The following is a 19,108-nucleotide window of genomic DNA, read 5'->3' on the forward strand; positions in this document are numbered from 1 at the left end:
TAAAATATTAATGTAATTTTGATATTATATTTGTTGTTGATTGGGCTTGTTGCTGTTTTTCTTTGTACACCACCAATTTTAATATTAAGATAGTTTAAAGGATTTATAAATAAATAAAGCAAGGAAACAAAAATGAATACAGCAGTAAGTAGGTAGATGATTATCCCAAAGATGCTTTTCCAGGAGGCAACTGGACTTTCATGTTTTTCTTTGAAGACGTTTTGCTTCTCATCCAATAAGTTTCTTCAGCTCTGATTGGATGATGGGGGATGAAAGATTCATATTCCTTGCAAACAGCTGGTCGTCTCTACAGACCTTTAGGTAGATGGTTGTTATTCCACAAAAAAGTAATATTTAATAAGATAATCTAGAGGAAGGTACATCATGTTACTTGTAGTAAATATTTTTACTTTATTATTTAACTGATTACTTTTACTAAATCTTTCTTTTCAATTAATCCTCACATCTGAAATTCCTTTGGAAAAGGAAACTACTAGAGATATTAGGAAAAGGCATCAGATAGAATCAGGGCATATAATTTTATTTATAATGCTTTCATTAAACATGTTTGACAAATTAATAAAGTGTATGTATGTGTATGTGTGTGTATATATGTATGTATGTATATATATGTATATATATATATATATATATATATATATATATATATATATATATATATATATATATATATATATATATATATATATATATATATATATATATATATATATATATATATATAAAGAAAGAAAAATAAAGTATATTTTCTTTAAAATATTTTTTAAATTATTGATATTTTAATAAGCTGCATCCATTTATCCATCTTTTGTATATATATTTTCTTCCAAAAGTATATTTTCTTTAAAATATTTTTTAAATTATTGATATTTTAATAAGCTGCATCCATTTATCCATCTTTTGTACAAACAACCAAAACAGTTTTAAAATGAGTACATAAATGGATTCAGAATCTGACAGGACAAGAATTATTTTCAAAGGCCAATTAACCATATTTGAAACATCAGTATATATGTTTGGCGACAAATCAATCTCTCACTATTACTTCTATCACTGAAAACAGAGGGTTGAGGATCTACAGACAGCATTTATTCAGTGTCACATCAGCTTAGAGATAAACTAATTTCTAGGAACACTAATTGAACTGGAAGGGTCACTTTTTGAATTGAGTTACAATCTTTCTGATTAAAATGGCATTAGCTACCTATGCTATCTGCATAGTTAGCAAATGTCAGTGGCTAACAATAGCATCAATATGGATACTGTTATTAGAATAGGGTAGACAAAAATTCGGACTAGCTGTCTGTAGGTCAGCCTCAGGATTACATGTTAAAACATGTTCAGTTATTCATATATAATAACAACAAAGATATTTTAAGGTGGTCAAATTATTTGTAAAAAAACAAGCTAAACATATCAACTTAGAATAAAGATTCAACCTATATAATACAAATGGCTTGAACAAAGGCTATCAGCAAAATTTAGAAGTAATTACAGATCTTACATAAAACAAACATATGATGCTAGTGAGCATTAACTCCTGTAACAGTTTAAAACTAAGCCTCTTTCTGGAGCCTGAGAGTCCAGCATAAATGGAAATATATACAAACTATCAATAGTTTTTCAGTATTTGAAAATATCAGTTTTTCATAAACTGAACTTTAAGACAAAGGGAACATGATTTGCCAGTTGGAGTTAATTTTGAAAATAATGGGGTTTTTTTAAAAAAAATTATCAAACCATAATATTGTGATTGGTTATGTGTCCTGGGTTTAAAAAAGTGGACATAAGCACTAAGTTTATATAGCAACTTGCCGTGATTATTCAGATTGTTCCTGATGGGAACAATTAGAAGAATCTTTTGACTTGGAGGAATATTTGACTTAAACTAGCATAACCTGCACAGCAGAGGTGGGTTGCAAATCCTGGTGCTACCGGTTCGCTTGTGCTGGCATGCACACTTGTGCATGCACAGAAGCATCCGGATGGGCGGAACCTCCCGCTGCCACCACTACCAGCTCACCCGATCCGGGCCAAACCAGGTGCAACCAACCTCTGCTGCACAGAACAAACTAATGTTGGATGAATTTATGAATGTACTTACTTTCAAAATCCAATCAGCAGCCAATCATCAAAATTCATAATAATGTAACTGCATGCAGGATATATCAATTAATGTGCATGCAGCAGTATTTCTATAGTTAATTGATCTAATAAACCTTCTTTGTTTTGTGACCACATTCTGTCAACTGATTCAGCAATTCATTCCAGCCATGAGGGTTCCAATCAGTATATGCTGCTATCTTATACATGCAGTGGTTTCCCATTCCTTTCAGTGGGGAGAGCAGATCCACATGTAAATATAAAATGAGTCTAATAGAAAAAGCCCTTAAATATAGTAGCAGTCGGTTAAGGTTAAGGATCAAGTCTAATGTAGTCCTAGACACATTCACCTTATCACAAAGAGTCATAACCCTAGTAGTAATGTAAATTTTTTGAATACACTGCAGCTTATATAAATATATATTCATCTTAAAAATGTTTAAAGTCTTTTTTTAAAAAACACAAAAATATCATTTAACTCATTTACTTGTTTTTTTTAAATCTCTTTCTTGTGAACTTACCTAGGGCTAGTGTTTTAATATTTCATCTTCCATAATGACCCTATTCATTAATATATTCCCTTAAAATTTTGTATCTTGTGTCGGCATTTACAATTTAAACTTCCTTTTAATGAACATCCCTTTAATGATGTTGTGTCTGAATATTCTTTTCATGTCACGGCATAATGGGTAAAAAAGTTCCATCATATTATTATACCATAAATTAATCAAATGTGGAAAATGACACCCTTTGTTCCAAACATAAAATTCTTCATTTTCTGAGAATATACGTTTTCTAAAATATTCCTATGCTACTGCTGCATAGTCATTGGTTTGTTCATTCTTCTCACTTTCTTGTGGACTGGTGATGGTGACTCTTGGAGCTGGGACTTTTTCATAAGTCCCATTGGAATCAACCTAGAAGAAAGAAAAAAACACATTTGAATTTGACATATTTGTGTCATAAAGTCATATTTAGTTTCTTAGTGTGTATGCATATTCATAATGATAAAGAAGCTATGAATTCTACAAGTTGGAAGTCATCACTGAGCATGCCAATTGCTTTTGCTTATCAAACTTCTAACCCTTCTCTTTTGTGTATGGATTAGCTTCATTAGATTACAGCAAGCACAATCTCTAGTGATAAAGCTACTAATACTCTGTGTGTGTGTGTGTGTGTGTGTGAGTGTATGAGTGAGTGTGTGTGTGATTAGAAAAATATTTTTGCTATTAAAAATGACTAAGTTATCTTGCAGAAATAAAAGGAAATGGGGCAACTGAGGATTAAGGTAACTATATGATTAAAAAAACCAAACCCATCCTTGCTTAACAACTTATTTAACGTAAATTCCTACAGATTATTCTGGGAAAATTCATCATGGCAACTAAACATCATCTGCTTTTGACTGGTATCAGATGTTTTGATGGATAAAACATGTGATGCTTCACAGACCTCAATACTTTTGTGGATGCATGTTTCCGCTGGTTTCATATAAAGCAAATAAACTCAATTTAGCAAATGCATTATTTGTGAGATAGTGTTATCAATTCTAGTGTATAACTGTGATCAGAATGCATAGAGGTGTTTTGCAGGTAATAGCCAACATTTTTATATTACAAGATTCAGTATCCCCTATGAAAATTCCAGTAGAATTATCACAAAGAGAACTGTTTCCCTAAAACTGCGACACCAAGGGTGATTAAATTGATTGCAGACTAACCTATTGCTATAGCAGACAAATGGAAGCATTTTCACACAGGTACGCAAATGACAAAGACATGTTACCTGAATTTGATCATCAATACCTTCTTTTGTTTCTTCTGGATGACTATTGGGATCCATTTCCTCACCATTTTCTTCATTTGTGCTACCATGCATGTGGCCATTAGCCTCTTGTCCTGCTTGGTCAAGGTTCTGCCCTTGTAATTCATCTTGATAATGGTCATTCTGTTTCTCTTTGCCTTCCTCCATTCCATTAATGGTTTCTCCATTTTCTCCATTCATCGTTGCATATTCTCTTTTTTTGAAAGCTTTATGTTCTGGTGATACATTTTCTTCCTCATCCACAGTTTCTGCTGGTCGCTAATGAATACAAGAAAAAAACTTTTAATTGACATAACCCAGGGAGAATTATAAAAATAAAAAGTAGAAATATTATAGTATGCACATCGCAGGATATTAGCAGTAAATTGCCAAAATTGAAAGTGGACTTCCAACCTCAAGAAAAAATTTCAGTCAAAAATGTCAACAAATAGTAGAATATAACAATAAAAGAGGAATGAGAGAGTTTTTAAGAAGAATAAAGTAATCACAGGAAAACTTACAACTAGCCCCAAAATACGCAACACTACATAGAAGAATCAAAAACAACTTAAGAAATGTCAGAAGGACCTTACAGATCCTTTACCAACAGGGTGTTAAATAACATAAATATTTGCAGAGAAAGAATATATTCATAAATCAATTCCATTAGAAACTGTGAAATGTCAAACAATAGGTCAAATCAATTATCAAGTAAAAGAAAACACCCGCTGAATTGTTTAAAGTGGCAAAGGGCCAGTTAAAGTGTTAACAATTCTATGTCAACAAATATGAAACAAGACTCTGCAGCCTGGAGACTGCAAAACCGAAAAATGTAAGAGGGAAAAAGCAAATTATTGAATCTGCACTAATTCATCACATCATAGACATTTGCTTAAAAATTTACAAAAAGAATAGAAAATAAAATATCAAACAGTGAAGCTTCAGACCAAAGGTGAAAGAAACAAGATAAAAAGATGTGTTATCTTTGTTTTATCAGCTAAACCAGTTTTCTGATTGTGTAGATCATATTAGAATACAGAATAGACTATAATACATCAGCTAGAACACATAACTATTATTTTGAAGAACTTTTACAAAGAACAATATAATATGTACAATATGAAAGGTTTTTTTCAATGCTAAGTGGTTCAGAATAGGGAAGGGAGGTAGACAGTGAAATAGGCATATCTGTTTAAAATATATAACAAATATATTACAGATATGGCAAAACGGGCAGATATGTTAGATGAATCAAAACAGGAAGCAGGGACAAATTTTGAGATACGCAGGTGACATTACATTTTCAGCCAAAAGTAGATATAGGAAAACTCATTATAAACCAGCAGAAGGAGATAAAATGTATATGTTTAGCAGGGGATTAATTTCCTTAGCAAATATGACCATCTTTCAAAACAACAATGAGCGTTATTGCTATCTTATGTCCAGTTGCCAACTGATACTATAATAAATTGGTATCTGCTGGGCTATCTTTTAAAGTTTCACTTCTAACAACACATGCTGACTTTTTCAGTAGTGAGTAATGCATTCTTAATGGGGATGTGGTGGCTCATGACTAAGACACTGAACTTGTCGATTAGGAAGGTAGGCAGTTTGGCGGTTCGAATCCCTAGTGCTGCGTAACAGAGTGAGCTCCTGTTACTTGTCCCAGCTTCTGCCAACCTAGCAGTTTGAAAGCATGTAAAAATGCAAGTAGAAAAATAGGGGCCACTTTGGTGGGAAGTTCCGTGCGCCTTCAGCATTTAGTCATGCAGGCCACATGACCACCGAGATGTCTTCAGACAGTGCTGGCTCTTCAGCTTTGAAACGGAGATGAAAACCACCACCCCGATATATTCTGGTTTTGTTGTATTCGGGTCTTTTCCCGTGTAAGGTTGAGATTGTCTTTGCAACGTTTCGGCAGGATCTCACCTGCCATCTTCAAGCGTGGGCTTAAAATGGGAACCTCAACCTTACACGGGAAAAGACCCAAATACAACAAAACCAGCATACCTAAACCCGTGAAAATCTACGAAAACAAATATTGTTTGTTTGTTTGTTAACCCAAGTGACAGGAAGGCCTGCTCTTGTCCCTTCCATTTGCCCTCAACTAGAATGCTGATGTTAAGATACCTTCTGGCTAATGGGGTCACTATTCACATTCACATCTGTCTTCCACTGATGTGTAAGCCATGTGTTTGTAGACAAGAAAAACTAAGGTAGCCTTTCTTTTATCTCACTATGAGACATTATTGCAGGCTGTTTATTCTCAGTAGGGTGTTGATAATTCATGTAAGTCAAGCTGGGAAGAAAACCTCTGTAAAAGATGGACTTAGTGGGACTAAGAAATCACAGGGGTGGAATTCTATCACCTTCCTGGTAATTCTATCAATTGTATCCATACTTCTTGGACTGGTTTTATCATAGTTAGTGTGCCATAAAGGAGCACAAATTATTAAAAACTTAATTAAAGGATATATATATCATGCGCTGGTGACGTCTCGCCTGGACTACTGCAATGCTCTTTACATGGCGCTTCCCTTGGGACGCGCCCGAAGACTACAGCTAGTCCAGAACGCAGCCGCGCGGGCCATCATGGGGAGTACTAGGTACTCCCACGTAACACCTCTCCTGCGCGAGCTGCACTGGCTGCCTGTGGTTTTTCGGGTGCGTTTCAAGGTGTTGATTACCATCTTCAAAGCGCTCCATGGCACAGGACCTAGCTATCTGCGGGATCGCATCCTGCCGCATACATCCCTGCGACCAATTCGCTCTCACAGGGAGGGACTTCTCCTGGTGCCGTCCACCAGGCAATGCCAACGGGCGACGCCTAGGAGTAGGGCCTTCTCTGTGATGGGCCCAACCCTCTGGAATGACCTCCCCCCCAACATTAGAACCACCACCGACTTCCGCTCCTTCCGGCAAAAATTAAAGACTCACCTGTTTCGATTAGCTGGCCTGGCATACTCATAGCTTTTACCTCCTGGCAGATATATTTTAATTGATATTTTTGGGGAACCATTTTAAATTTAACTCTCTGGGGTATTTTTAGGGGTTTTTAAAGATTGTGTTTTAAATACTTTACTTTAACGTACAGCTCTTTTAACCTCCTCCATCTAAGTATTTAACTATTTAACTATTTATGTATTTAAATATCTAATTATTGATTTATCTATGTATCTTTATGTATTGACTGTACACCGCCCCGAGTTCCTTTTGGGAGAGGGGGCGGTCTATAAATATGAATAAAGTAAAGTAATAAAGTAATATCCTTATTATCGATTTAAGAGGGAAAGATCAGTTTTCAATTCTACAAATTTGCTGTACCTTTTCTGTTAAAAAAAATTACTCAAACCTCAAGTGATCAAATTTAATCTGTCCAAAGTTACCCAGAAGAAGGTCTGTTACCTAAGGTGGCTAATAAATTGTAGGAGAAGAACTGGCAGAGCTGGAGGACAGAGTTAAGCATGTCATCAATTTAAATAAATCGTCTATGCTGCAATTTAACATTACTTTAGGTGCAAAGTATTAGGACCATCCATTAAGTTGGAGGCAGATTAAGGGTCAACAGTATTCAAGGGGGAACTACTTGTGGGAATGTAATAATTTTTAAGGTGATGCTTAACTCTGCCTCTCAGCTCTGCTTTCTCTTCTTCTATATAAATCTGCTAAAATAAAAAAATTCAGGCAAATCTTTTCTTCTAATGCTGCATCAAAAAGTGGTTCTTTCAAAAGCTATATTTTCTCTTCTGCATTCCTTGCATTAAAGAAGACTTACTGCCTAGCTTCCCTATCTTTTTCCTAGAACTCAGCAGCCTTCACATTAATACACATCCAAAGCATGCAATATGATAATAATGTGATAGTGAAAACTTGTTTAAAATTTGGGTGTTTATCAAAACTTTTGAGATTACCTGGTCTACTGGGACCTCAGTTTGAGTGTCTTCATCTTCTTGGACTTCTGCTGCCCCTCGCATTTCAGATCGCTTTTTTCCAGCTTTGTAAACACCGTCATCTGAAGTGGAAAGAAGCAGAGTCAATTTTGTGACACTGTGTGGTGAAATGATTGCATTGCATCTAAATGATATCTCATTGGTTATCTTTTGCATTATAATCATACCAGCATTAATAATGAAAACGTAACTTGAAGCTGTTTCTTCTTCAAAATTGTACTTCTGTTTTCCAAACAGATACTAACATGGTAACTCACAAAAATAACACACATATTAACAGTTTTGTCAATATAAAGATTTACCTATGAAGAAACTCCGTATGTGTGACACTTCTACATATTAAAACCTAGCTGAATACCTGTGCTCTGCTATGAAACTATGTGATCGTGCTTGATAAATCGACACTTACAGCTTGAAAGTTAATGAGTAGTTACAATCGGCCTCTCCTCTCCCCTTCTCTTCTTAGGCTTGCCCCACAGAAGCCTCTCCTCTCCTATCCCCCTTCTCTCCCCCAGGCTGGCTCCATTGACCCTCCCCTCTCCCCTTCTCTCCCTCAGGCGCCTCAAGAAGGCAAGGTGGCTAGAATAACATCGCTGATGACACAAACACACATTTAGAGGAACTCAAAGAAGCACTTATTATAAGGTACCATAATCCTAGTGAAAAGATGTCCATTCAGAATGACTAAATGAATGAACAACGGTACCCCACTATAACCTCCAACTACAATAACTGCCAGCAAGTCTACAGTTGAACTACTTGAAAACAATGTTCGGATTTACTAGAAATAAAAATGATATTTCATTATGTATTTTATTAATTGGATTATCAATACATCTTCTCTGAAAAATAGAAAAGCTAGAAACTTATTGTTATAATGATATGCTTGAGTGAGAAGAATAACTGATCTAATATACATTTAGAAAGTAGAAACAAAGCCAAATATAATTTGAGCTCCTTAAAAGCTGATAAAAGTCCACCTCTTGCTTTTGAAATTGAACCCGAACACAGGCGAGGACTTTTTTCAATAGTTGTGTGTAGACTGTTCTCTACTTATGATCATTGAAAGTTACAATCACCACCGAAGGGGTGCTATACAACTCTCAAAGTATTCCAATTGTCATAAATGGTCACACCCATGCAGTCATACAGCTGCAAGTCGGGGGGGGGGGTTCAGCTTTATGACCAGTAAGCGTTCTACGGTCACATGACTGTGGTTCATGGTTTTTGCCAGTTTCTGGCAAAAAAAGAAGTCATTCAAATGAATGGGTTCAAATAACTACTGTTGTGTTTAATGTCCACAAAAGAAATAAGGTCAGAATATTACTTTCAGTCACATGGTGCCTCAACTTATGACCATAATGACTTACAATGAAATTGTAACAAATCCAGCCGCAATTATGGTTGTAAGTTGAGGACTATTTGTAGAGATTCTAGCACAAAGTGACTGCATAGCTCTCTTTAGGAAAACATTTGGCTACTGGGTGAAAAATATCTGTTCAGTTAAGCCTCTGGACTATTCAGCTGAAGACTTTTCTTTGGTGGTGCTGATGGGTTTAATTTAAGTAGCATGCTGTGATATTCCTGTTTATTTATTTTATTGTATTGCATTATATCATATGTTTGATCATTTTTACCTTGCACCAAGGTATACGTTTAAACCATTATTTCTCAATATGTGCAGATAATAGATGAGTGATCACTCAAAAGAGCCTTTTTCACATGTTCCTTCTGAGCATGAACTTGCATGTTGCATTGCATACAATAGCAAGGTTGAATGCAAAGTGACCTATCAGCTTCAAAGGCCTGCACGGAACTTAAATATCATTTACATTTTTTAACATATACCATTTTTCAAAGGAGTGAGACATGGAGGTTTCTGTCTAAAGCTCTGAACAGCTGGTCTGAAGCTCACTCTACAGAGGAAATTACAACAGAGGAGAACAAAGCAGAAGTGACAGATTGCAACAAGGAGGAAATTGCAAGAACGGGTAGAGAATGTTACAAGTAGAAAGCATGAGGCTGGGAAACAAAGAAACCAGACTGCAACTGGCATCTCATTGTGGCTGCACTGGGAGAAAAAAGCACAAAAACCAAATTACTGTCTACTAGTATTTTGCAAGCTGTCACATTTAATATCATTTTTCCCCTGCAACATTCTTTATTTTATTTCCAATAGCAGTTTTCTGTTTATAGTTTTTAAAGACCAATCATTTAGTTTTATGTATAGATTAAAGTGCAATTATTAAAAGTATATTTCTTGATCAATTCTTTCCCCAATTAAATCATTACTTTTATTCATAGGGTGATGTTGCACCAATTCATTTTGTCATTTTAGAGGGTTACAATATTGCAAGGCTAAAAATTTTTTTGATGAAAATAATTATAGCTAAACATAAACTAAATATAAAGCAATTAACCAATATATGCCTTCTATCATCAATTCATACAGTGCATATAAGATGCTGTCAATGAAAGGTCCGCCTTAATACCCAGCCTGGCTATGGAAGATTGAAAGTTTTAAATCTGTATGTTAAGTTCATTTATCTTATGAATGACATTGATGGATATAAAATTTTAAGTATGAAGGCCAGTGAACCAAATCATTAACCTATCTCATACACAATGTTATAATTGCCGCTACTTTTTATAATATTAACTAGCTGTACCCGGCCACGCATTGCTGTGGCCCAGTCTGGTTAAATGGAAAAGAAAAGAGAAAGCGCAAGTTTCTAATATGTTTAATTTCACAATGCTTGTGGGTATACAATACTTTTTGTTGTTCCATTGTATGTGCAGATATAGAGATTGTCTGGTTTGCCGACTCTAGAACACGCAGCATATAATTGTCCATGTGAGAAACAATCTGTGTCTAGATCTAAACCACACAATTCTAAAGATTGGCCCTGAGCTTTATTGATGGTGATTGCAAACGCCAATTGAATTGGGAATTGCAATCTCTTAAATTGAAATGGCATATCCATTGGAATCATAGGAATGCAAGGAATGAGGACATCTTCACCTTTGAAAGGTCCTGTCAAGATTGTTGCTTCTACGATGCTGGTCATTTTTTTTTTTTTTTTACTGCAAGCCACGTGCTATTGCAAAGTTTTGGCTGGTTGATATTTCGCAGCATAATTGGCACGCCGATTTTCAATTGCAGTACGTGTGGTGGCATACCTGGCAGATCGAGTGAATTCAAAAATTCTGTTGGATAATTAACCGCTTCATCTGCTTCCACAACAGTGTCGATGGACTTGTATGTAACTGCCTCACTTTGAATGTTAGACTGAATAATATTGTTAAGTTCGTAGACGTCTTTGTTTTTGGCCACAAGAATAGCTCGTTCACTCAGCCAATCCTGATTCTTATAATTGGTTTGAATATGGGGAAATACTTCTTCAACCAATTCTTCTTTTGATGTCACTAAATTGCAGAAGTTATGAGGCAATGAAATTTGTCCTGAGGTCAGATCAACCGGCACTATTCCGTTCCCAATTTCCAGCAATTGATGTGAGAATATCTCAGCTGATCGATCGTTTTGCAGCTGGACACGCATATTTGTAGTTAATTTTAATGTCTTTACGTGTTGCCACAAAATAGAGTATTTCAGGCAAGCATTTATTTCGTCCGCTGGTATCGATCGAGGAATTACAGGTAATGTTTGCCTGAAATCTCCTGCAAGCAATATTAATGAGTTCCCAAATGGTCTGAAGTTTCCTCGTAAATCTTGCAATAATTGATCAAGAGCCTCGAGCGATTTTTTGTGCGCCATTGTGCATTCATCCCAAACAATAAGTTTGCATTTCTGCAATACTTTTCCCATGCCGGATTCTTTGGAAATGTTGCACGTGGGAGTTTCAATGTATTGCATGTTCAATGGCAATTTCAAAGCGGAATGAGCAGTTCTTCCACCTGGTAGCAATGTTGCAGCCATTCCCGACGACGCAAGAGCTAAGGCTATGTCATTTTGGGATCGAACTGCTGCCAGAATCAATGTAATTAGGAATGTTTTACCAGTTCCTCCTGGAACATCTAAGAAGATTTCTCCAACCCCAGTTGGGTGTCACATCCAGGCAGGTCCAGCACCGGCAGGGGTTCCACCTATACTAAATATTTCACATGAAATATTTAGTATAGCGTGTGTTGCTTTTGGGTCCAGCAGATGGCGCTGGTTTTCAAAAAAGTATGTTTTTACAAAAAAGAATGTTTTTACCTGCCACAGGTGTGACATCTATATAATATACATATATAAAAACATACACGTCTTCAAATGCAACGTTGTTTCAAAGCAATCGGTGAAGAACTTTCAGAGATTTGAGATTTTGAACAAACAAACATTACATTTTTATTTACATAGATTAATTAATAAATCTGGGGTGTGAATAGCCATTGAGTTTGCTGAGAAAGACATTTGAAAATGAAGTATTTGTCTACAGCAATGTTTCTCAACCATGGCAACTTGAAGTGTGGACTTCAGCTCTGAGAATCCCCCAACTAGCCATACAGTCCACATATTTTCAAGTTGTCACGGCTGAGAAATACTGGTCTACATTAATTGACCATTCCCAATAATTTCAGTGTTTTAGAGGTCACTGTTTCCACTTGCAGAGCCAAAATAGTTCTAGATAGAAGGCAAACCCTTGAAAGTTTAGGTTCCTAACAGTTGAAAAGAAGTCAACAAGCAATTTAGGAAAAAATGTTTAGAAAAGAGAATATGCAAATGTAGTGTCCTTTCAGAGCAGCCAACTGCAGTTTGAGCATGATGGTTATTCCCTCATCTCCCAGATCTCTCAACACTCCCAAGAGCAACTGTTTGGAGTGCTTATAGGCAGAGGTATGTTTCTAAAATTGCAGCAATGGGTTCGCTGCCCCATTGCTGATTGGGCGTGGCCATGGTGGGCATGGCCTAGTCGACCTCCCACACCTCGGAGGGTGGGGGCATTTTTCACCCTCCTCAGGCTCCGGAGGCTTTTCTCGAGCCTCTGGAAGGATGAAAATTGCTTCCCCTGGGCTCCGGAGGCCCTCCAGAACTTCCAAGAGGCCTGTTTCCCCCCCCCTCCCCAAGCCTCCCTGCAGACCCTGCACTTACCTGGCATGATGAATGGGCCACATGGAAACTCCTAGAAGGGGTGGGAGGGGTGGGCGTGGCAAGCCAGGAGTGGCATTTGGGGGTGCGCCAAACTGGGCAGAATCCTAGCTAGAGGATTGCCCAAACCCGTGCAAACCCCCAGCAGCCCACCCCTGCTTATAGGTAATCTCAAGTCTTCTCCTTGTCTGGAGAGAAATTATTGAACTCTTCATTACACTACAATAATCAGTCTAGCATCCCTCCCACCCCCGGAAGTCTGATAATTTCTGAAAACCCTCAATTCTTCTAGCTACTGAAAAATATTTCTTCTTTTATGACACTCAGTTCCTACATTCGGTTTGAAAGAAACTGATATATTGTGGTAAAATGGAATATCAAATAGCACATGAATTAGTGTTTCAAATAGTTAATAAGTAATCAATACTTTAATTACATCCAGGAAATTTATGTTCCTTGCATAAGCTTATTTCTTAACCAGGGCTAACAATAAAAAATGCATTGCACAGAAATGATAATAGTACATACAACCATTTAATGAATTTCAAATTTGAAGCTCAGCTTTAGGGAGAAAATAATCATGGTAATAATAGTTTGTTTCCCCTGAATATTTTATGTAAATTGGGAACATTTACAAAGCTTTAAATTTAGCAAGTAAGCAGGAGAATTAATGTAACTTCAAAAAAAAAACCCATCAGTGTAATTTACCACATCTATGCTATCACAATATTATCTTATTTTTTTTTAAAAAAAAACAGAACATATTTTTCATTAGCTGTAACAGATATGTAAAAGAAATAAAGAGATTCTATCCTATTCTCTAGGATAGCACACAAAGACACAAAGAGAGATAGAGAAATTGCCATTGCTCTAAATATTTTTTTTAAAGTATCCTATGAGAATTATAAATTTATCACGAAAATGGGAGAGTTTTCTAAACAAAAAACAGCCCGGGCAACTTTTCTTGGGTGGACAAACTTCTTGCAAAAGAAGATATTTACTCAACAAAATGTATTTGAGATGAAAATGAAGGCATAACACAACCCAGTGATAGTAGTTATAACAGAAAAATATGGTAATACTATTAGGACCTATGTAACTATACAGTTAGTCCTTGCTTAACAATAGTATTTTGGAACAGGCAACTCCATCACTGAGCAACATAGTCATACAGTATGATGTCACATGACTGTGCCATCTGACAGCAGTTGCAGCAAACCCAGTTGCAGACATTAGCAATAACAATAGCACTTAGACTTATATATGGCTTCATAGTGCTTTTACAGCCCTCTCTAAGTAGTTTACAGAGTCAGCAAATTGACCCAACAATGGGTCCTCGTTTTACCCACCTCAAAAGGATGGAAGGCTGAGTCAACCTTGAGCCGGTGAGATTTGAACTGCTGAACTGCAGCTAGCAGTCAGCTGAAGTAGCCTGCAGTACCACACTCTAACCACTGCGCCACCTTGGCTCTTTTTTAGGTGAATCTTGCATAGTTGCAGCATCCTGTGGTCATGTGATTGCTGTTTACAACACCCTTCCAGTTTCCCCATTGACTTTGCTTGTTGAAAGCTGGCAGCAAGTATTACATATGGTGATCATGTTATTGTGGGATGCTGCAATGTAGTAATTGCAAGCTAGTTGCCAAGCACGGAAACTGCAACCAGATGACTGTGGAGATTCTGCAACAGCTCTAACTACAAGGATCCATTGTTCAGCACCATCATAACTTCAACCATTGGCTGAACAAGTGGTCCTTCAACAAGGGATATCTGTCCTGACAAAGGTTCTATGCCAATTCTTCAATCATGATCTTGCTTGCAAAGATGCCACTTTACCCAAGCTTGAAAAGTGCTAAAAGTACTAGTGGAAAGAATAAAACAATGACATCACAGTATCTAACATGCACTGTTTCCTATCTCCCCTTCATGAAAAGCTCTATGAGGCTGATAGGATTATAATCACATTTCACCACAAACAATAAATAATAAAATACTTGTATTAATCTATTAATTTATGACATGTATATTCTAGCTTTCTGCCAAGAGGCAGAACTTAATACACTGAGCATAATTTCATAACAGTATCATTGAAACAGCCACACAAATGTAAAAACATTTCTCTTGTGACATTATTTGTAGTCAGATAATCAAAACAAAGGTAAGTTCTTATGCTAAAGAATCTATTTGGAAATATCTGAAATGAGCGACAAGTGAGAGGGGCCCGTATCTCCCACCAATTGCAAGAACAGAGCCACAGCCGAAAGAGTCACAATTTTTATTGAAAAATGTTAATGACATACAGTGCATTCTTTCATGGAAGGTCCTGAAAAGATAGCCAAGTAACAGATGCAGGTATTTCCATCATACTTCCCCCCCCCCCCCCCGACTACAAATGCACCTGTTACATTGCCATCTGTGAAAGGCCCAAGAGTCCTAGGACAAAAATAGCAACTTCAGAATGGAACAGCTGCTATCATCCCCTTTTTTTTTTGCAATCCGTGGATGTCCTGGTGGGAAATACTTATGCTTCTGGGAGTGTTGGATGGCTGCATTGATGTCTGTGGAAAGACAAGAGAAATAGTGCTGCATAATGCATAGTAGTCATAATGGAGTTGTAAATGTGTGATTATTGAACAAGTGACTGAAAAGGTACACTTATCTGAACATTTCGTTATTTTATCTCAACCAAATTTCCTCACCCTTCCCAGGGATATAAGCCCATGTCATGTAATAATAAATGATAAATGTAATAAAGTAATACTCACCCATCCACGGGGAGCCAAACAAAACTTGATTTGTGGTTTATAATTTGTTCTGCAGCTATGTGCCTTGGCTTTGCCTCTGTAAGAAATAATGAGTTAGCAGTGTTTGGCTCCATATCTCTTTTTCAATAAGAAAAAAAACTGGGTTCCCCACTGTTGACCCCATGCAGAGCTCAGAGCTTTTGTTAGAACAAGGTCTCTTCGACTGTACTCTCTAAATGAGCCACTACATAGTATCCACATATTCCTGAAGGAGCAGATAAAAACAGACTGTAATCTTTTGTGTTGCCTTGTTCTACAAATCTCAGGGATGGTTTTGGGGCCATGATTTAGAAGACCTGATTTAAAGCCTAATTCCCCAGATCACAATGCTCCCTTGCTTACCTTTTATTTTGTCCTTGTATCCCTGATTGTAGGAAAGAATGGAAGTTCCTTGTGTTTGATTCTGGAGTCTACAGGTAGAATACCTACAATAGTTCTGAAAAAATATATTATCAATCCAGGCTTTCTAGTTTGTTGTTGACCTCAGTTGTTCGCTTTAAGCCATTTATCACAAAGTTCTCATAACCAGGTTGTGCACTTGTACATTCACATTATGGGGAAAATATAACCTAAATTATGTAAACCTTTGGCATAAAAGTTGATATATGAACTCTGTTTTCTTACTTTATCGATATAATCCAGTACAATCTACTATATTGTGATTAATACGATGGTCAAAACCCTTTCCACTGTAGTTAATGTAATTGAGTAGCATGACTCACTAATAAGTGGTAGTCTTGCTAATATCGATGAATCTTCTTTGTTTGCATTTCTTATTTAATTAACTGAATGGGCTAGAACAAATAAAGTACACAAATTCAGAAATAGCAAATTGGAATATTTTGTGACAACTGCTTTTAATGTTCATTATTACATATTTAATTATTTAATTATATTTCTAATGTGTCTGGCAACAACATGCTGAAACAGGGTGATGATGACTTCTACTCCACCCTTAGGTGTAGAAACCAGCTAGGTGATTTGGGGCCAGTTACTCTCTCTCAAGCCCATTCATTTTACTGAGTTGTTCTTTAAGTTGGAAAAAAGGAGCCTTTATTGAACAAAATAAAAACCACATATAAAACAAATCAATCAAATACAAAATAAATGGTATCCTAATTTTATATACTTACCATTAACAGGAAAAATGTAAGATTTGGTTATAATTTGTGCATCATCTTTTGATTTAGTAGGTTTTCTAGATTCTTGATTGTGTCCAATCTTTTCCTTTCTCTTTGGAGGTTGAGGAGAAGACAATGTGTCTACTGTGTCAGTAGATTTTGACTAGTAGGATAGAGGGAAAGCAGATATTTATTTGTGGAAACCTGAAAAATGTTATTAAATAAGAACTTCAAATGTATGCATATAAAGTCTTCCTTAATATAAATATTCCTAAATTGCTATTTTAACACTATTGTACTTTAGCTTCAGTGACGTGCGGTGAGGTTCATGGCTGGTGAGGCACTGACCCAGTGGTGGGTTTCAAATTTTTTTAGACTTGTGGACTTCAACTCCCAGAATTCCACAGCCAGGCATGCTCAGTTCCGATTTAAAGCGACAGCATTTGTTTTTCTCCTTTGCGAAAGAAGTTTACTTCTTTCTTTTTCTTTTTCTTCTCCCTTCCCCTCCTTCCTCCCTCTCTCCCTCCCTCCCTCCCCCCTCTCTCTCTCTCTCTCACACACACACACACACGTTGGATTGGACTACACACACTTTCCCCCAGCCCGGGAAAGATCCAGCCCAGCTTCACTGATTACAGGTTTGAAAAGGCAACGTGGCTCTGCCTGCAATCAAACCCTAACCCTTCCCTCCAGCCTTTGCCCAAAGCCCCGCACCAGGAGGATGAAGTTTGAATTCCTCCTCCTCCCTCCGACCCACACGTACCTTTTCCTGCTGTTTCAGAGAGGATTTCAACTCTGCTCTTGCCTCGGGTCCTCTGAAGAAGCCCCGCCCAAACTAGCGCCCTCTACTATGAGGCAGGAGAACTGCGTGCCTCACCTATGTCAGGAATTTTTAGGCTTTTAACCCTTAACTCTGCTCAGGTGATCATAAAACGCCTAAAGTCAGACTAGTTGAGGCATGCAGTTCTCCTGCCTCATAGTAGAGGGCGCTTTTTAGAGACTTTTTGAAACAGTTAAGCAGAGTCATCTACAGTGGTGCAGCAACTAGCTCAGCCTGACCTCAGCTCTCGCCTTTTTCCTTTTACATTTTTTTTTCTTTTCATGATGACAGTGGTGAGGCTATGACTCCCTTGCCTCCCCTGACTGCACGTCACTGTTTAGCTTTGATATGAAAAAGGCAACTTATCAACAGCTACATAAATTCCAAGGAGATAAAAAGATCAGGGGAAAGCCCTATCTATATGCTTCCTTGCCATGTCTCACAAGATATCTATAAGTGAATCTGTAAAGGAAATATAATTTTATCTGATGGGATTAAACACAGTAAACCACGAAACGTGTTTTATATTTGATACTTACACTCCCCTTTGATTTTCCAGATCCACCAATAGGTGGTAGTGAGGATGCCTTTGAGCTGCAAAAACAAATATATGTTTATTTATTTGTACATTAAAACAGCCCAACTATTGCTAAATTTTGCATAGAAACAAAATTATGATGTGATATATTTTGCTGTAGTTTCTGTAATAATTATAGCATATCCTAAAAGGATGCACCACGTTGCTAGAATTCACCAAATTTCTCTGAGGTGAGGTCCACTTGGTGTTGGCCAGATGGAGAGATGAAGCCAAAAAGTCTTCCTATGGATGGTGTCTCAGAGCCTGATGCTCTTGCCCTTCCTATTTAACATCGATATCACAGGGTGAGGTCATCTCTTAATCAAGGTCTGATATCATCAGTATGTTAATAAGTCCCAGTCCTGAGTCAATCAGCTGATTCTGTCAAAATCTTATCCCAATGTTTGGAGGCTGAATAGGTCTGGATGGGGAGCAATTGACTTTGGTTCAATTCTGATTAGATATAGTGGCTGGGGATGTTTTGACCTCCTAAGCCTGGAACAGTTCCATCTTTGCTCCTGAATGTAACTGCATTTCCTTCCTCAAGATTGGTATGCAACTGCCATGGCTGAAAACATAAATCAATTTGTGTGCCAAATGGGCTCATCCCTAGACCCTCAGAACTGATCATTTTATGACTGAACTATGAACTGAATTGAACATGGCCTGCCCATATGAGACATCTGTTCCTTGAGCTGTATTGTTTGCCAGTAAGCTTCCATGTATAATTTGAGATTCTGGTTTTAAAAAAAACCCTAACAGAAAAGGACCTGTTTATCTGAGGACTGCCTGTCTCTTGTAGTTTCTATCTGTCTCACAC

At 37.0% G+C, this 19,108-nt stretch overlaps 1 protein-coding gene and 1 long non-coding RNA gene across 9 annotated transcripts in view; both read right to left on the reverse strand.

Moving 5' to 3' along the window:
* Positions 1-836: 836 nt before the first annotated feature.
* Positions 837-19,108, reverse strand: part of DCDC2 (doublecortin domain containing 2) — a 52,566-nt gene continuing 34,294 nt past the window's right edge. For 7 of the 8 annotated variants that reach the window (XM_081951550.1, XM_081951549.1, XM_081951548.1 and 4 more), the window contains 5 exons: positions 18,251-18,305; positions 16,904-17,054; positions 7,839-7,939; positions 3,910-4,206; positions 837-3,041 (listed from right to left, as the gene is read on the reverse strand). In XM_081951550.1, coding sequence (XP_081807676.1) covers positions 2,931-3,041; positions 3,910-4,206; positions 7,839-7,939; positions 16,904-17,054; positions 18,251-18,305 — 715 coding nt within the window. In that variant the 3' untranslated portion in view covers positions 837-2,930. The remainder of the gene's footprint in view (positions 3,042-3,909; positions 4,207-7,838; positions 7,940-16,903; positions 17,055-18,250; positions 18,306-19,108) is intronic. The other variant, XM_081951551.1, reaches the window with a different exon arrangement.
* LOC309391274 lies at positions 15,344-16,105 on the reverse strand. Its single transcript, XR_014175251.1, has 2 exons — positions 15,732-16,105; positions 15,344-15,524 (listed from the first exon to the last, which is right to left on the reverse strand). It is a non-coding gene; the product is annotated as an uncharacterized lncRNA (long non-coding RNA).

This window comes from Natrix helvetica (assembly GCF_964273705.1).
Source record: "Natrix helvetica genome assembly, chromosome: 4".
NCBI classification, from domain to species: Eukaryota; Metazoa; Chordata; class Lepidosauria; order Squamata; family Natricidae; genus Natrix; species Natrix helvetica.